Here is a 20,594-nt window from a genome sequence, read left to right on the forward strand (position 1 = left end):
CATTTAAACGTTTTGACTTCAATATTACAACAGGGCTCTAGATCTGTACGACGTTGACGACATAAGAACCTGGAGAACAATCTGTCCCAGGTGCAACATAGCAAGGACTCTTCTGTCAGGAGTACCCGTCGGATCCGCTCCGCAAAATATCCGCTCTGCAGACTAAAGTTGAGCTGGCTGGGAATTTTAGCATGAAACAGAATCTTGCTGAGAATTTAGCTTATCGAGAGCTAGCTAGCTGGAAAACTTTTTTTGGTGTTGAAATAACTTACATTGTGGTTTTACTAATCAGTTCTGGCTGGAAATTACATTCCGGATGCGATCACTGACTGAAGTGTGTCACTTGACACTCTCTGACTGCTTGACCTTTTGTTTGAAAACATGCTTACAATATAATGTTAGTTGTTTATTAAAGTTTTATTTACCAGCAAACAATAGAAGTCTGTTCTGCTGTCATTTATAGTGTGAAATTAGATCGGTTTCTTTTCCCTTGACGCTCCTTTTTCCCACGTTCAGTTGCATGTTTCACCACCGTTGATCCGGTCGCGGAAAATCATCGTCTGTTCTGCTTTCATGTTCTACCTTGAGACAACTGGTATCTGGTGATGACGTTTGTTGGTTCGTGCAGTCTTTTCACATTTTTGCCTGAGGCCCGGTGAGACTCGGGTAACCTCGTAATATTTTGTAACTAAAACATTGTTCCCGTATAATTTTGTGTCCAACGGTCGGTTTCAAACGCGATCAGATTTTGCCGACCAGTTGTTTGAGGGTTTGGCAGCCAGAGAACTCTGAGGACTCCACTGATAAATTCAAAGGTTCAGGTAAGAACTACTTTGGAGTTGAACTAGCTGAATCAGGCTATATATTTAATATTCAGTGATAATGTTTAAGCAATGTGTGCGGGAAAAGCCGGCGCAGGTTTTCAAACTGTATTCGCCACTGTATTGTATTTCAAACCCAACGGAAAGTGCCGCTTCAGTGAAGACAGTGAAAGCAAGAAAAGGCCCAATATGTCTCAGAACTTGGAAGGGTTTTCGAAACTGTCAGTGCATTCATCCACAGTGATCCTACTTCCAAGTGTAATTTCAATTCTGTAATTTTAATGAACAGTAACATCCGATCCCGGTGCTGCAGTCGATCATGACCGCTTTTTAACTCGTCGAACGTTAAAACATGAGCTATTGAAACACATTTGCCGCGTCTTGGACAAACTGACGAGATATTGAAATGATTATTTTTTCCCGGTGTAAGAAAGTATTGTTTCCATCGGTTTCTTTACTGAAGTCCGATCGTGTTCTTTATATAACTGAAGGCTGATTACCTATTGCTGCCTTTTAGTATCGCCGAATATTTGCCCTGAAAGAGCTGTTGACCAACACACCTGATTGATCTATTTCAATGCTAATTGTACTGTACTTTAGGATTTAAAAGGGAATACAAAGGCTTGCCATGTCAAAGGTCAGAAAAGACCAGAAGGCAATCATGTCATTCCAGATTTCGTTCTTTCGGTGTCGATAGCGCCAGGACAATAATGTGTAATTTAATTTCTTATGCGTTCCCATTTGTTAACGCGCGTGTTTTTCGCACATTCAGTTTCTGTTAGAGAACAAGTTATTTTGTATGCCTGCGTTGTTACCGGAAATAGAGACATTTCGCCTTATTGTCCTTCTTTTTATGATGGCACAGACAGTGATTTTGTGGTGGAACAATTATCGCGCGGTTCAGTTCATGTAGCTAATGCAAAGCGCGAAACATGGCACACGAAAAAATAGGGGAGAGGCGTGGCACCAGTTCACACCATTCACTGAATTCACGCTTCTGGGGTTATAGTTCGATGACGAAATGAGCGGTAAAAAATTATTCCACAATTATTTTTCTTAAACAGTTAAATCCTTGCTTCTTTGACCTGCCCCAGGGAATGTAATTTTCAACAATGTAACATCAGTTAAAATCAAAGACATTTCATTGAATTCTCTCATGAATGAGCTATTTTTGTGAACATAGTTCTTGATCTAGATCTTACATTGAGGGGCCCGATAGTATCACCAGTTTTGTATATTATTATGTGTCCGTGGCTGTGTGGGTATTTGGATGCATGTGTGTGTGTGTGTGTGGACGGGGGGAGGACGCCGGTATAAGAGGGATTGTGCAGTATGTTACATTTTCTAAAACATATCATTTTTCAGGTGTAAAATTAACTGCGTGAACTATAAGAAGCACAGCTAAAGATGCTGCAAACGTTACCCGATGTCATGGACTTGTACCCAAGAAAAGATGAGCAAATTTGTTGATGAAATCACGAGATTAAGTTTGTGAATCTTTTATGCTGATCGTCCAGTGTATATTTATGACATTACACTGATCTGATTGATACATTTTGTTAACGAGTTAACGAGTAATGATGCTATTAATAGCAATACTTTTACTGTGAACGGCCTTTAACATTCCAACAATGCCGGGGTCTTTGCTGCGAAACTTTGCACTTAACTGTGTGAAACTTTTACGGTGAACGACCTATAACATCCCAACAATGCCGGGGTCTTTGCTGCGAATGTTTGCACTTAACTGTGTGAAACTTTTACGGTGAACGGCCTATAACATCCCAACAATGCCGGGGTCTTTGCTGCGAAACTTTGCACTTAACTGTGCGAAACTTTTACGGTGAACGGCCTATAACATCCCAACAATGCCGGGGTCTTTGCTGCGAAACTTTGCACTTAACTGTGCGAAACTTTTACGGTGAACGGCCTGTAACATCCCAACAATGCCGGGGTCTTTGCTGCGAAACTTTGCACTTAACTGTGCGAAACTTTTACGGTGAACGGCCTATAACATCCCAACAATGCCGGGGTCTTTGCTGCGAATGTTTGCACTTAACTGTGTGAAACTTTTACAGTGAACGGCCTATAACATCCCAACAATGCCGGGGTCTTTGCTGCGAATGTTTGCACTTAACTGTGTGAAACTTTTACGGTGAACGGCCTGTAACATCCCAACAATGCCGGGGTCTTTGCTGCGAATGTTTGCACTTAACTGTGTGAAACTTTTACGGTGAACGGCCTATAACATCCCAACAATGCCGGGGTCTTTGCTGCGAATGTTTGCACTTAACTGTGTGAAACTTTTACGGTGAACGGCCTGTAACATCCCAACAATGCCGGGGTCTTTGCTGCGAAACTTTGCACTTAACTGTGTGAAACTTTTACGGTGAACGGCCTATAACATCCCAACAATGCCGGGGTCTTTGCTGCGAAACTTTGCACTTAACTGTGCGAAACTTTTACGGTGAACGGCCTGTAACATCCCAACAATGCCGGGGTCTTTGCTGCGAAACTTTGCACTTAACTGTGCGAAACTTTTACGGTGAACGGCCTATAACATCCCAACAATGCCGGGGTCTTTGCTGCGAATGTTTGCACTTAACTGTGTGAAACTTTTACAGTGAACGGCCTATAACATCCCAACAATGCCGGGGTCTTTGCTGCGAATGTTTGCACTTAACTGTGTGAAACTTTTACGGTGAACGGCCTGTAACATCCCAACAATGCCGGGGTCTTTGCTGCGAATGTTTGCACTTAACTGTGTGAAACTTTTACGGTGAACGGCCTATAACATCCCAACAATGCCGGGGTCTTTGCTGCGAATGTTTGCACTTAACTGTGTGAAACTTTTACGGTGAACGGCCTGTAACATCCCAACAATGCCGGGGTCTTTGCTGCGAAACTTTGCACTTAACTGTGTGAAACTTTTACGGTGAACGGCCTATAACATCCCAACAATGCCGGGGTCTTTGCTGCGAAACTTTGCACTTAACTGTGCGAAACTTTTACGGTGAACGGCCTGTAACATCCCAACAATGCCGGGGTCTTTGCTGCGAAACTTTGCACTTAACTGTGCGAAACTTTTACGGTGAACGGCCTATAACATCCCAACAATGCCGGGGTCTTTGCTGCGAATGTTTGCACTTAACTGTGTGAAACTTTTACAGTGAACGGCCTATAACATCCCAACAATGCCGGGGTCTTTGCTGCGAATGTTTGCACTTAACTGTGTGAAACTTTTACGGTGAACGGCCTGTAACATCCCAACAATGCCGGGGTCTTTGCTGCGAATGTTTGCACTTAACTGTGTGAAACTTTTACGGTGAACGGCCTATAACATCCCAACAATGCCGGGGTCTTTGCTGCGAATGTTTGCACTTAACTGTGTGAAACTTTTACGGTGAACGGCCTGTAACATCCCAACAATGCCGGGGTCTTTGCTGCGAAACTTTGCACTTAACTGTGTGAAACTTTTACGGTGAACGGCCTATAACATCCCAACAATGCCGGGGTCTTTGCTGCGAATGTTTGCACTTAACTGTGTGAAACTTTTACGGTGAACGGCCTATAACATCCCAACAATGCCGGGGTCTTTGCTGCGAATGTTTGCACTTAACTGTGTGAAACTTTTACGGTGAACGGCCTGTAACATCCCAACAATGCCGGGGTCTTTGCTGCGAATGTTTGCACTTAACTGTGTGAAACTTTTACGGTGAACGGCCTGTAACATCCCAACAATGCCGGGGTCTTTGCTGCGAAACTTTGCACTTAACTGTGTGAAACTTTTACGGTGAACGGCCTGTAACATCCCAACAATGCCGGGGTCTTTGCTGCGAAACTTTGCACTTAACTGTGTGAAACTTTTACGGTGAACGGCCTGTAACATCCCAACAATGCTGGGGTCTTTGCTGCGAAACTTTGCACTTAACTGTGTGAAACTTTTACGGTGAACGGCCTGTAACATCCCAACAATGCCGGGGTCTTTGCTGCGAATGTTTGCACTTAACTGTGTGAAACTTTTACGGTGAACGGCCTGTAACATCCCAACAATGCCGGGGTCTTTGCTACGAAACTTTGCACTTAACTGTGTGAAACTTTTACGGTGAACGGCCTATAACATCCCAACAATGCGGGGGTCTTTGCTGCGAAACTTTGCACTTACCTGTGTGAAACTTTTACGGTGAACGGCCTATAACATTCTAACAATGCTGGGGTCTTTGCTGTGAAACTTTGCCCTTAACTGTGTGAAACTTTTACGGTGAACGGCTTTAAACATCCCGTCAATGGGTATTTATGAAATTTTTACGGTAAACTACCTCTAAGAATGTGTGTCTTTGGTTGTTTAGCTTTCAAGTTAAATTAATTTTGTGAAAGTTGTTTTGACAGTGCTTTGCAGTCTTGGGTAAGGCATGGATCAGTGACATGGACTGAGATGGATCACCAACATTCAAGGTATGAATTATCGAGATTTTTTTTACTCATTTTATGATAAAGATTCTAATGTGGTTTATACACTTTTATCTCGCAATTCCAGAGTGGGAAGCTCAGAGAAGACAGTTGTCCAAAGAAAATGAAAAACACGTTTTTCAATACTTTTGAGGTAAACATGGTGTTACTAATCAGCACTAAACCAGCTCCCTTTGGTTGTTTTAAGGAGCTGGCATAACCCTTTATTTTTCAAAAAAATCATTAGAAATAATTGTAAACTACTAAATCGGGGTAAACATATAAAGTGTGTTGCTGTTGTTGAAATTACAATCATTATTGGGCTAGCAATGTAGAAGTAAACCGATATGTAGTAGTAAAGGACTTCAATATTATTTTTTGTTCATTTCCCTTACAGCGTTATATAAAAGTAATTTTGCAACAGGCATTTCTTTGGTGAAAGCAAGTTTGATCTGAATGTCTAAAAGGATTAGAGGGATCTTATTTTAAACATAAGTGTGAATCGTTTTAGATGTCAGAACGCAAAGTGCCAAACTGTCACACGTATGCTGAACCTGGAAGACATCTGAAGTATCGGAAAACAACGTGCTGGGAGACACCTTGTCCGATCCACTTAAGACATAAATGGTAAGTTGTATTGTTTTTAAGTGATAACATATCAAAGTGTAGATTTTGCTTATAGCGGCAAAAATAACCACATATTGCTAATTTATCTCTAATAATAGTCAACAGACAATAGGCTGTTGAATAAAGGTCCTAAACAATGCGTTTGTTTTTAATCTAAGTCAAAACGCTGGCCAGAACATTTTTTCGCCTATAATTGCCTTGCTGGCATTTGCAATGTTACCCTTTACTGCTGGCTGGCTACTTGGCTAATTGCCATTTTTCTAGCTCGGTATTCAAAATTTTCATTATGTCTGGCTGGGAGTTTTATGAAATAAAGTCGATCTTGCTAGCAGTGAAGAGCGGATATTTTTTTCCCAGGAAAGCTGCTTATTAATGGTAATTGACGTGGGAACACAGAATCAGTGCTTGAGAAGTCACATATTAAATTTCCAGTTAAAGTGTCGTTGGGTACTCCTGTTCTGTGTCCATCGTTGTGCTTTTTCTAGCAATTCGAACTTCGGTTTTGTTTCCTTTTGATTTTTCTTGTTTATATATGAGTAGCTTTAGTTTAATTCTTATTAACGAGGGATCCACTGTAATTGGTTAGGCTGTAGTGGTCTCCCTGCCTAACAAAAATTTTATGTATCTAAGTAGTTAAATAAATAAGACGACCATGACAAACCTGCAGTGAATTAACTTATTTCGACCAAATGTTTCCGTTACAGGCGCGGAAAATCACTTTCGCGCCACTAGAGTCTTTAGCAAAACATGTATCAATTTATCGCGAACCTTGTGGGGTTTTACTACCTTCTCCTCAGACGACTGCTTTGTCGCTTTACAACTCTAAAATAGGGGTTGACACATTATGCCGGCATAATTTCGAGCATAATACTATATGTGGAGCATCGAGCATAATGCCGGCATAATAGTGCATTTTGCCGGCATAATAGTGCTTTTTTGGCGGCATAATAGTGCCATTTTGCAACATAACAGTTATTTCCATTTTTAGAGCTACTATTGTCCATTTATTAAGTTAAAACTACAAACTTTCAAGCTATTTTAATGTTCTACATGGTTTCCATTACTATTATCGCACTTCACGGGGGTCCCGGAAAAAATTTTTGCGACACAATTATGACTCACCGGGTCCGGGAAAAAAATTTTTACGGCATAATTATAACTCACCGGGGTCCGGGAAAAAAATTTTGCGGCATAATTACGATTACAATAGTTACAGTCGAGCATAATTTGGAGCATAATAGTCCGTTTTGGGGGCAGTGCCAAAAAGCATAATGCTCGATTTTAGGAGCATAATGTGTCAACCCCTACTCTAAAAGTTATCCAAGGAAGTGAATTGGTTCTCCATATTTGTGTTATAATTACGCTTTTGTATTAGAAGTCAGTCAGAGTGTGGTTTAAGAAACATGCTTTGTGGCAAATTCAAAACCTATATATCTGGCACGCTTTTAATGTTACTGTAGTTGTAATTTTGGTCTTATAACCGATTCATTACACGAAAGCAGTTGCAGGAAATGACGTCAGGTGTAAAATGCGTGCCTGAAATTTGCCCCTAGGATGTCCAGTAAGAGCTCACTTGGTCAAGTGTCTATTATGAAGTTTTACCTGTGTACGTTTCACCTGTGCACGAGTCGCACCTGTTGACGAGGTCCCTTCTTTATAAAGAGGGTTTTCACGAGGATCCGCAAGCAGTGAAATTTTTGTCCCGAAGTTAATTAGATTTATTTTTTGATACTAATTGTCAATGACAGATCGGTCAAGGAATAGTAGGGCATAGTATAAAACCAGCACTGGACCTTAGACTGGACTCTGGACTCTGGACTCTGGATTCTGGATTAAATTAAAGAAAAGAAAAAAAAAAAACACGAAAAAACAAAAATAAAAAATAAAAAAAATTAAAATAGACAAGATAAATATATATAGTAATATTTGCCAGACTAAAGAGGAAAGAGACTGGAACTGAGCATGTTGCAATAGCAACGTCAAAATTTGGTATATTTCTTGAGGTGTACCCCGCTTGCCAGGATTCAATTCATATTGAGTCAAACATTTTTTTTTTATATTCCCGGGTTATACTGTATTTCCGTTAAATTGTTCATTATTCTTGAGAGCACTTTGAAGCTGTAGGATCTCCGTCTCTTTTAAAACTGATAGAGTACAATGTATGTGCATTTTTTCTTTAAAGTTTTAGATGTTTTATTCACGAGAAAGAGCCAATTTCTAGAGAACATGCGGTACTTTCCATTGAGAAAGCATGTCGCCTGATAAAAAGATAAAATCCACAACCAGGTATAATGTTCTCTCAGCAGCCTCAGTACCGCTTGTGCTTGGTTTACGAGATTAGTGGTTGTACTATTCTTTTTTCGCAGAATCCATATCTATACCAAATGTATACCAAACGAACAACGGAGAAACGAAAGTAAAGACACGCTTTAGGGTGCTAATAATAATAATAATAATAATAATAATAATAATAATAATAATAATAATAATAAAAACAGACGCGTTGTATGGCGTTGTTCTTTTTGTGATACAGTCGAACATTCGGTTGCGACCACCTACTGTGAGCGACCACCTCTGCTCAGCGTCCAGTTTTCCAAAATACGAAAAGTTTCCGCGTCAAATCACTATGTTTGAAACCTCTTGTATGCAACTACCTCTCTTAAACGACCTCGACCACTTTTTAGAGCTAAAAGTTTGAAATCTGGTTTTATTTTTTAACTTCTCGTAAGTGATCACTTGACAGATAAGAGAGCGGAAATGGGATAATTAGGTGTTGTAGCATTATCACATTCCTAGGTAGTACAAGAGGTAGAAATTTCTCAACGGAAAGTACCGGATGTTTTCTAGAAATTGACTCTTTCTCGTGAATAAAACATCTAAAACTTTAAAGAAAAAATGCACATACATTGTACTCTATCAGTTTTAAAAGAGACTGAGATCCTACAGCTTCAAAGTGCTCTCAAGAATAATCAACAATTTAACGGAAGTACAGTATAAAAAAAAAAATGTTTGACTCAATATGAATTGAATCCTGGCAAGCGGGGTACACCTCAAGAAATATACCAAATTTTGACGTTGCTATGGCAACATGCTCAGTTCCAGTCTCTTTCCTCTTTAGTCCGGCAAATATTACTATGTATATTTATCTTATCTATTTTTATTTTCATTTTTGTTATTTTTTAGTTTTCTTTTATCTTTTTTTTTTCTTTTCTTTAATTTAATCCAGAATCCAGAGTCCAGAGTCCAAGGTCCAGTCCAGGGTCCAGTCCAGGGTCCAGTCCAGGGTCCAGTCCCGGTTTTATACTATGCCGGTCACACACATATTTTTTATTTTATCTGACTTTTATCACTTGATGGTACCACTTAAATTTTAACTTCACGACTTGAAACAAGAGGTGGGATAAGCTCGAAATTTATAACGTCAGTCTTATAATTTCGACAGAATTTGAGTATATTGGTGTTCCGTTCGTGGTAAATATATATAGTTGACGAAGACTTGTGTAGAATTGCTGAAATTTTTACCGATAGCTGACTAATATAATAATCGCCGAAAAATTTCACTGATAGCCGAGATTCCAGCGCCCCTATCCAGTCTGTCTTCTAGTAGAATGAGATTTTATAATGGAGATCACGTTTTCTGTGTTTGACAAAGGGTGCTTTTTACTTTTGCTGCTTTTTCGTTAATTTCCTGGCAAACGCCGAAGAAAATTTCATGATTAGAATCATTTCTGAACTGCTGGGAAGTCGCACTTTAATGTCTTATTTATCATCTTTCTTTCCTTGTCGCTATTTTGGTTGTGTTCTCAATTCCTAAGCTCTTTTTCCCCAGTTTAGTTGTCGTCTTTTTTCAGTCTTTCCTTCTAATCATACTAGCTAAATATATAAGAAATAGATAAGACAAAAAGCCAACTGGCATGTTTTTAATGCCGGGAATGCATTTTATCGTAATTTTATTGTATTTTATTGTAATTTTAATTAATTGAAAGTAGTGTGGCATGGGGAGTCAACTTTAGTAAATGGAGTAATATTTTTATGTGTATGGATTAGTTTTTTGTGTGTTCAGAATAAAAGCTGAAAAACTAGCCTTTCTCTGCTTCGTTAACAAATGTACTACTTAGTGGCCCATGTAAACTAGTGTGCAAGTTATACAAATAAGTTTACATTGGAAGAGGTGAAGTCAACAACACCATTAAAAAAAAAAAAAACGCTTCTAAGCAAAAAGCATTAAAGTAATTTTATGATCATTAGATCCAAGCTTCAAACAGTTACAGAACGGTACGAACATGACGAGAAGACACCGCTCTTTGTTCCTATAAAGTCTTTATGCATCCAATATTTATGGCCTGAAAAGAGCAATAGTGTTCTACTGTTCCAGAGCTTAACAGTACGTTTACCAAGTTCATGGCGTTAAAGAATCTCATGTAAACGAGAATGCTCATACGCTAGCATTTGTTTGGCTGTTTTGAAAGCCTGTTTTATAACCCAGAACTGTTCATCTTTGTACACAGCGCGTGTGACATTTTTCCCATCGAACGGGTCTTCGATGCGAATTTTAGGGCGGGTCCACTTTTTCTCATAGGGCACAGTTTTGTTGCCGGCCAGACGAACCGATAACACTTTATACCAATCAAAGTCGGTGTAAAAATTGAAAAAACCGACGAGAAGGCTTCCAAGGGAATCTGTATTAGATGAATTATATGAGATAACGACGGATGGAAGGGAGCCGCTGGTCAGCTTATCTGCAGTAGCGCTAGCGCGCTGGACGATGTGCTGAAGTGGGTTGGGCTGGAAATTTGTAAAGATGGAAGGACAGGTGGGCTGCAACTTCTCTGTTAGTAATAAATAACCAACGGTACCACGGCGAAACCTAAATCAAGAGAAAGAAATATTAAGCAAAGTCCTCACAGCCTTACCAAAGGCTCATCAAGTTTAAACTAAGAGAATTATTACCGTGGCAGTGTCTGGATCAGTCTGATCGTAAAGGAAAAATCTTTAGCATTTTATCCCTCCTTTTTCTCTGTAGTTAAGTGCTTTAATCTTGATTGACAAGATATATCTCAGTCACCACACCGAGAAAGTATTTTACTTCATTTCCAAACGCCTCGAGGTTCGCCAAAATATTTCGTTGCATGGATTATTTTCAGCTCGCTTCTCGACGTTTGAAAAGTAATAACTTATACAACTTAGTAACTTATACACCGTCTCTCGTGTTTGATATCATTATTGCATCACAACCTTGAGCATGTGTAACCTTTTATAACACTCCTTTTATAGCTTCAGTGCATTCTATAGAGTGTGTGCATTGTCACACAATAAAAAATAAAATCAAAATCCATTCAGTGGATAAACTCAAGAAATTGTGATATTATAGACGATAAATAAAACAGACAGTTCTCCAAGTTTAAGGTGTGTGCGTCCCAAAGTTGAGATATTCGTCCAAATGTTCCGCGCAAAATTATGGAACCTAGTATGGAGTCGCCATGTTGGAGGACCTCCCTAGTCCTCCAATATGGCGGCAGGAAAATAGTGTAAACATCTGGAACTTACTTTGGCTATCTAGACATCTGATTATCTAAACCGAACCAAAAAACATTTACAGAAGCACTTTTCCTAATACTTTAACTCCTAAAATGGCTAAAAATCACGACATACAAGTCATTTTATTTTGAAACAGGGAAAACAGGATATTTAAAGAACAGGCCAAAAGAGGATAGAACAAGTTCCACAAGTAAAACGAAGGAAAAACCGACAAAAAGCAGGGGATCAAAGCAAACTGGCCGTACAGCTAACTCCCAAATCTCGAGTCAAACAAGTTCCAGGACTACAAAGCGAAGCAGAAGTACGATGTATATGTACTGGGGAAGCTCAAAGTGTCCAACAGGAGGCGATGAAATAGAAAAAAACAGTTTATTCAGGTGAGTTTGACATCTTGCTTACAGCGCCTGCTCATTGAAATCACCCTGTAAATCTCATTCTAGGCTCTTATCGAAACAAAGCAAAGGTGACATGGCGTCATAGTGCGATATTCCAGTCGAGTTCTTCTTCATTTATCGGTTTTTAGGCTGGTTTGTCGTGTAAAGAGATTTTACAACCCTGGCAATAATTGTTGGGCCTCTCTCTCCATCCCTCTTTCAATGTTCAACTTTCAATGTTCAACTCAAGCGAGTTTGTATCTCGACATTCAGAGGGACGCGAGAAGCGACCAAAAGGAGAAACCCATTTATACCATGCCATAGAAAATACAGCCAATCAGAATACAGAAAAGCCGTTGTGTATTCGATGGTACTACACACAGCCTTTCTGTCATGCGTCGCGCGTATGTCGCATCAATTGATTGTGCTGACCACTGTATTTTCTATGGCATGGTATAAAATAGTTATGCAACGCTCTCTCGTGGTATACCATGGAATATCTCTAAGTTATTTTGTTATTTCTCCATTTCATTTAGGCAGAATGGCGTCTTTGCATTCCCGCTCCAATCCCGCCGTTGGCTCAGGTTATCTGTGTGTTCCCGACCGCTTTGAATATACGGATAACAAAAACGTGACTAGCGGACTTCACTTATCGCCTGTTAAATACGGGCCAAACATGACTATTTTCACAGCGATTGCACCTGAAAAGTGCAAAAAGTGGGGAGAGGTCTGCGAGAGATTGAAGAAAAACGATCCGCGCATGTTCAGAATTCTCGACTATCACCAGGTCCCGTGCGCTGTGTGTCGGCATGAGAAATACTCTGCCACGCTGGTCACACCGGGACGGAACATGTGTCATCCCGGTATGTGGAGGAAATATTACGGATATTTAATTACCGGTCAGCACGGAAATTCGGGGTCGCAGCATATATGCGTGGGTGCTGATGCGGACGGCATACCAGGGAGCAATTCCACTCGTAGTCAAGGCCCATTCCTGCAACACGTTGCTTATAAGTGCGACAAACCATCGTGCTCTCAAAACTTAGATACTTTAAATGACAAAGCGAAGGCGGTAACGTGTGTCCTCTGTTCAATTTGAACGAAAACGTGCCGTTTTATATAGCAAATTAAGACCACAACATAGTTGTGAAATTGCGTCGATACTTCGAATAGAGAGAGAGAGAGAGAGAGAGAGAGAGAGAGAGAGAGAGAGAGAGAGAGAGAGAGAGAGAGAGAGAGAGAGAGAGAGAGAGAGAGAGAGAGAGAGAGAGAGAGAGAGAGAGAGAGAGAGAGAGAGAGAGAGAGAGAGAGCAAGTGGAACCTGTTAGAGTCATCGATAAAGAGGACGCGATTGTCCTTTGTGCACTAAGGAAAGAAAACTAGCAAAAATTCTTATTTTTGTCGCGGGAAACAGGTTTTACCGGCTGTTAAAAACATACACAAAAAGAACATTGGTAAGAGGAAATGAAGAATCTATATTCTATTAGACCTTGAGTTTTGAATCAAAATCATTTTTAGCTAGATTATCTTATATTTGAAACCAACCCTCACAATAATGCTGAGCTATTTGAAATTTATTTTAGTTTTTCAGTGATTTTAATAGTCCTGCGAATGCAGTCGCCATGCACTCGTTCCTCCTTGGTCACTCGCCGACACTTTGTTAAGGTGACCCATAAGAGACAGCTGTGTCTAATTAACGTCAGAAGCGAACGATATTTTAACTAGATGTTGTAACTAGAGCTTACAAGGCAGTCGCGTATCGAGAGCACGATTGCAATCTTCATGCGCGAAGTAATCATCCTTGTATAGAGAACACTTCATCGTGAATGATAAATCAGCACAACAAAGACGTAATTACTTTGAAAGACGATGAAAGTCTGCTCTAACAACTCAGTAATAAATCAAAATACCAAGTACTTAAGGCAGATAATTTCAAATGCCAAGCCACGGATATGCTTATAACAGTTAAAACACACTCGCATATACTGAGCTATATGAAAGAATTTGTAGGTGTTGCGAGGGTTTTCCTTCGAGTTATTTATTGTTCCTACCTTTATATTGGAGTGGACTTTCATTTATATAAAACTACTTATTTACAAGTCATGCGCTGCGTCATTCACTTATCAGACTTCGGGGTCAGCGTCAAACGTATTAGGCGCCTAGTTCCCGTCAAAAAACTGTCACTTATAAATATCTCCATTTTCTGGAATCCTTCAGTTACAAGGGAGGGCCAAGAACGTCCAGTTAAAGTTAGGCTTAGTATACTACTTATGCTTAAAGAACTTAAGAGGCCCTGCGCCTAAGAAACGACCGATGATTTCCGGCTAAAAAATAAAATCGGCCGATTTTTATCTCCCAAGTAGAGGTTACCGAATACTTTTTAAAAATGAATTTCTTTTGTTTCAGTTTCGCTTCAAACCAAAAATATCGAGCCGCAAACTTTTTCCGTCTGATAGCAGCAAAATCAGGCCGAAAATAAGGCCCCGCTAAAAACTGTTCGGAAATTACTATCGCAACGCAAAATAATGAGAAAACTACACAGTGTTGAAGAAAAAGGCCTTTTAATGCAATATCATTCGATAAACATCAAAAAACTGCCGAAGCGATTAAAAAATAAAGTTTCAAATATTGCATACTAAATTAGATGGAACGTTGGAGCTGATTTTAAAATAATTATTTCTCAAAAGTTCAACGCTTTTGAAAGCAGTCACAGTGATGAAACAGACATTGGAGGGATACACATCACGTTTCTGAAAAAACATTTTTCGGCCAAAGTATATTGACCTTATACAAAGCGTTCAAAGTTACCGTGTTTACCGTTATCCTGCTACTTGGGCGAAACACTTCTCTTTTGCCAATACGGCCGTGGATAGCGTGGTAAACGCCACTTTAAACCTTGCTAGGCATTCCAAGACCATCCTAAGTAGAAGGACGTAGAATTAAAAGAGAAAGGAAGATGAAAAATACGTAGAAAAAGAAAATAACTCGAAATTACCATCTGCTAACGAAAGTTGAATCTGGAAAATGTCGTCGCGTGACAGCGGCCATTGACGTCTTTGTCTACACAGCGGCGGAATCCAAACAAATACACAAATAGGAAAACAATTTTTCCCGGCCAGAAGACGTTTAGTGGAGCAATGTTATGTTATTTTTCACAAATGATGGTCACTCAAAAAGAAAAACTTCCCCAAACGCCACACCGTTTTGGCCGCAGCGTGATCTGAGTTATGAGGTCACGACTGCATCCCTAGCCGCTGACCGCCCGAAGGACATTGCAGACTCGTTTTCCCACGCTCTTGCGACTTGACAAAAGACGTCAATGGCCGCTGTCACGCAACGACATTTCCCAGATTCAACTTTCATTAGCAGATGGTAATTTCGAGTTATTTTCTTTTTCTACGTATTTTTCATCTTCCTTTCTCTTTTAATTCTACGTCCTTCTACTCAGGATGGTCTTGGAATGCCTAGCAAGGTTTAAAGTGGCGTTTACCACGCTATCCATCTTGTCGTCTGAATGTTAAATATTTTCGCTCGCTAGCGATTGGTCTAAGCGCGTCACGTGACCGAATATTTCCCAGTTTTAGCTGGGGAATATCCGAGAATATTCCCCAATTTTGAAAATTGCCTGCGCTGTGTAAAATATTTGAAAGATAATAAACACAATAGCCTCCATTTGACTTTGAAAATATGTTCTGATACTTGTCCGCGGACATTATCTTTTCCTCAAGGCTCACAGTTTTCTTCGAGCTACGCTCTCGGAAAACTGTTCGCTTTTCGGAACAGATAATGTCCGCCTACAAATATCCGAGCATATTTTCGCGCCAAATGAAGGCTATTGTTTATATATTTTCTCGCCAAATGGACGCTATTGTTTATGTGTCTGCAGCGGCAAATAAGCTGCATATGATGGACTAGCATCGATCATGATTATATAGACACGAGTGTTTTATTTAACACTGACATAAAGAAGCCTGAGCCGTGTATTACACTGTGATAAAACACGACGGGCATTTGAGAACACGAGGGAAATGTAGAAAACACGAGCCGCAGGCGAGTGTTCTCTACATGTCTCGAGTATTCTATTGCTTTTAGGAAATAACTATGGAAAAAGTCTGTCAATGAGAGGAAAATTTATTGTACTTTCGTGATCAAGTTGCTTATTCTCATCAAATTCATGAGATGACGCGACAAACCAATCACAGCGACTGAAAGAATGAAAGTACAGACTCAGCACCGGACACAAAATCCGCGGAGTAACAAGACGAAAGACTGTACGAAAAGTTTGCAAGTAGTTCAAACTTAATACGCTTGGCGAAGTGATCCAACGTAGTGTTTAACGATAACTTTCCAAAATTTTGTGAATGGAATAAAGGTATGTTATAGAAACGCTGCTTCCGAAATTTATTCAGAATTTATTTACTTATCCTGAAGGCTATGAAGTCCGTGTTTCGCTGTATTTTGCTAAATGGAAACTATTGCTTGAAAGCTAAGCTCATGGAAACCAAATTTATTTATCGTATTATGCATACATGCATTGAGTTTAAACTCAAAATGTCTGATAGAAACAAATCTTTTCCCTACTTTTTTGACAACCCAAATTGATCAGTCAAGCCCAGCTGACTTCGTCCTCCAGTGACCGTGGAAAGCACCCAAAAAAGGGTTTAAAACTTTCTTAATTTTAAGCTTAAGCGTAACCGGTAAACTGGAAGTAAATTTTTTGCCCTGGAAAAAAAAAGATAAAGCTTTATATATGGTCCTGGTCCCTGTTTTTCCTTGTAACTTTCCATGTATATGTTGAATGAAAAGATATTCGCATCATTGATATCTCAGCGAGTGAAAGCCAAAACTGCTTACTACGTTTGTTATCGCTAGTGTTCCGGGTTCTCTAGTTCCCGCGTTGAGCTGCTGTAGATCGGGAACCGTAGTTTACCGGTACAATAGAACATAGCCTTAGCAACTCTATTGACCAATCAGAGCGTGCGTAGTATCTCATTTATTTTATAAATAAATATTATTATTATTATTATTATTATTATTATTATTATTGTGGGTTATTTTCCGGGAGGGGAGGGCAGTACAGGTAACCCGAAAACACTGATCCCCAGTCCACGGACCTCCACTACGGACCGGGTCCACGGACTACCCCCTAAGGACCCCATCTACGGACCACCCTAAACTAGAATAAAAAATAACCAATTAAGATTTCACTTATGGGTTGTCTAATAGATTATTCTTGTCGATGAAATTTCGAGCGTTACGCGTTGCAAATGTAACAGACTTGCCAGTTTTTAAAACCCCCAAAATAATGTCTAAAAGCTGTTTTCGGCGTAAGGAGATGCCGATGACAAAAAGAAGGAAAGTTTTTACCTTCCCATAGTTTTCTCTAGCAACCATCCTACTGAACTCATTTGTCAGTTTGTCGACCATCACCTTAAGCCATCCTATGTAAAGGATGCTGCTGATTGCCCTAACAAACTTGCCAATGCCATTCTTGTCACACTCGACGTCACTTCACTTTACACCAACATTCCACACAGTGAAGGTATTGAGGCTTGTCGCTTTTTCCTTCAAAACGTAACCACAAATACATTCCCACAGAAACCATCTGGTGCCGTATCTGCATAATCCTCAACATGAACGATTTCACATTTGACGACAGACATTATCTAGAAAAACACGTACGGTACTTCTATGGGTACCAAAATGGCCCCTTCGTTTGCCAACCTTTTCCTTGCTAAATTCGAGCATGATGCTCTCAGTAACGAACCTTATCTACCCCATACATGGCTGAGATTTTTGGACGATATTTTCGTTATTTGGACCGAAGGTTCAGATAAACTGGAAGTATTTGTCGATTATCTCAGCAACCTACCATGCACCAAGTTCACGTGTTCACATTCCGTTACTAATATCGCATTCCTTGATGTGATGGTTTCACTTGAGCTGGACAAACATCAATATTTACTCTCTCTCTTCATGTCATCCCACCCACACTAAACGTTCCATTCCATACAGCCTTGCACTTCCTCTTCGACGCATATGTTCCAATTACGACACATATAAACTACCTCGTTAATCGGGGTTATGACTTAAACTTTTCCAAACAAACCCAAGGGCCTCTAAGTAATGATATAACTTGCGCCCGAGCCTAAACCAAAGTCTGTTACGTTCATGTTATTCTATTTTGGGGGTGACAATGACAATGACAATGACAATGACAATGACAATGACAATGACAATGGCAATGACAATGACAATGACAATGACAATGACAATGGCAATGACAATGACAATGACAATGACAATGACAATGACAATGACAATGACAATGGCAATGACAATGACAATGACAATGACAATGGCAATGACAATGACAATGACAATGACAATGGCAATGGCAATGGCAATGACAATGACAATGACAATGACAATGACAATGGCAATGACAATGACAATGACAATGACAATGACAATGGCAATGACAATGACAATGACAATGACAATGACAATGGCAATGACAATGACAATGACAATGACAATGACAATGACAATGACAATGGCAATGACAATGACAATGACAATGGCAATGGCAATGACAATGACAATGACAATGACAATGACAATGGCAATGACAATGACAATGACAATGACAATGACAATGACAATGGCAATGACAATGACAATGACAATGGCAATGGCAATGACAATGACAATGACAATGACAATGACAATGACAATGACAATGACAATGGCAATGACAATGACAATGACAATGACAATGGCAATGACAATGACAATGACAATGACAATGACAATGACAATGACAATGACAATGGCAATGACAATGACAATGACAATGACAATGACAATGGCAATGACAATGACAATGACAATGACAATGGCAATGACAATGACAATGACAATGACAATGGTAATGACAATGACAATGACAATGACAATGACAATGACAATGACAATGACAATGGCAATGACAATGACAATGACAATGGCAATGACAATGACAATGGCAATGACAATGACAATGACAATGGCAATGGCAATGGCAATGACAATGACAATGACAATGACAATGACAATGGCAATGACAATGACAATGACAATGACAATGACAATGACAATGACAATGGCAATGACAATGACAATGACAATGACAATGGCAATGGCAATGACAATGACAATGACAATGACAATGACAATGACAATGACAATGGCAATGACAATGACAATGACAATGACAATGGCAATGACAATGACAATGACAATGACAATGACAATGACAATGGCAATGACAATGACAATGACAATGACAATGGCAATGACAATGACAATGACAATGACAATGACAATGACAATGACAATGACAATGACAATGACAATGACAATGGCAATGACAATGACAATGACAATGACAATGACAATGGCAATGGCAATGACAATGACAATGACAATGACAATGACAATGGCAATGACAATGACAATGACAATGACAATGACAATGACAATGACAATGACAATGACAATGACAATGGCAATGACAATGACAATGACAATGACAATGGCAATGACAATGACAATGACAATGACAATGGCAATGACAATGACAATGACAATGACAATGACAATGGTAATGACAATGACAATGACAATGACAATGACAATGACAATGGCAATGACAATGACAATGACAATGACAATGGCAATGACAATGACAATGACAATGACAATGACAATGGCAATGGCAATGACAATGACAATGACAATGACAATGACAATGGCAATGACAATGACAATGACAATGACAATGACAATGACAATGACAATGACAATGACAATGACAATGACAATGACAATGGCAATGACAATGACAATGACAATGACAATGGCAATGACAATGACAATGACAATGACAATGGCAATGACAATGACAATGACAATGACAATGACAATGGTAATGACAATGACAATGACAATGACAATGACAATGACAATGGCAATGACAATGACAATGACAATGGCAATGGCAATGACAATGACAATGACAATGACAATGACAATGACAATGACAATGACAATGACAATGACAATGACAATGACAATGACAATGACAATGACAATGACAATGACAATGACAATGACAATGACAATGACAATGACAATGACAATGACAATGACAATGGCAATGACAATGGCAATGACAATGACAATGACAATGGCAATGACAATGGCAATGACAATGACAATGACAATGACAATGACAATGACAATGACAATGACAATGACAATGACAATGACAATGACAATGACAATGACAATGACAATGACAATGACAATGACAATGACAATGACAATGGCAATGACAATGACAATGACAATGACAATGACAATGACAATGGCAATGGCAATGGCAATGACAATGGCAATGACAATGACAATGACAATGACAATGACAATGACAATGACAATGACAATGGCAATGACAATGACAATGGTAATGGCGATGACTGTGACCGTGACGATGACGGTGACGGTGACGGTGACGGTGACGGTGATTGCGACCGCGACCGTGACCGCTACCGCGACCGTGACCGTGACCATAGTTTTAACATCCGTATAGTGCATAATTTGTAGAGGGCCACTGGTTTGTTAGTATTTTTATACTATTTTAGTGCCACCCTCTTTAAATAAAGTCTTTACTTACTTACTTACTTACTTACTTACCGTGACCGGGACTTTGACCGTAACCGTGACCGTATCCGTGACCTTGACC

General features: G+C 39.6%; 1 protein-coding gene and 2 long non-coding RNA genes across 3 annotated transcripts; 2 read left to right on the forward strand and 1 right to left on the reverse strand.

Annotated features, from left to right (window-relative positions):
• Positions 1 to 117: 117 nt before the first annotated feature.
• Positions 118 to 6,344, forward strand: LOC110062975 (uncharacterized). Its single transcript, XR_016205583.1, has 4 exons — positions 118 to 821; positions 2,187 to 5,273; positions 5,356 to 5,421; positions 5,779 to 6,344. It is a non-coding gene; the product is annotated as an uncharacterized LOC110062975 (long non-coding RNA).
• A 4,351-nt stretch (positions 6,345 to 10,695) lies between these two features.
• On the forward strand, positions 10,696 to 12,905 carry LOC149117204 (uncharacterized). The gene is given in 4 exon segments (XM_089281082.1): positions 10,696 to 10,729; positions 11,569 to 11,783; positions 11,785 to 11,809; positions 12,343 to 12,905. Coding segments are annotated over 4 exon segments (837 nt in total).
• A 1,445-nt stretch (positions 12,906 to 14,350) lies between these two features.
• LOC149117205 (uncharacterized) lies at positions 14,351 to 15,040 on the reverse strand. Its single transcript, XR_016205586.1, has 2 exons — positions 14,802 to 15,040; positions 14,351 to 14,725 (listed from the first exon to the last, which is right to left on the reverse strand). It is a non-coding gene; the product is annotated as an uncharacterized LOC149117205 (long non-coding RNA).
• Positions 15,041 to 20,594: the final 5,554 nt, after the last annotated feature.

The sequence above is a fragment of the Orbicella faveolata genome, unplaced genomic scaffold (assembly GCF_042242905.1).
Source record: "Orbicella faveolata isolate gen_17 unplaced genomic scaffold, um_ofav_v1 contig_12, whole genome shotgun sequence".
Classification (NCBI taxonomy): domain Eukaryota; kingdom Metazoa; phylum Cnidaria; class Anthozoa; order Scleractinia; family Merulinidae; genus Orbicella; species Orbicella faveolata.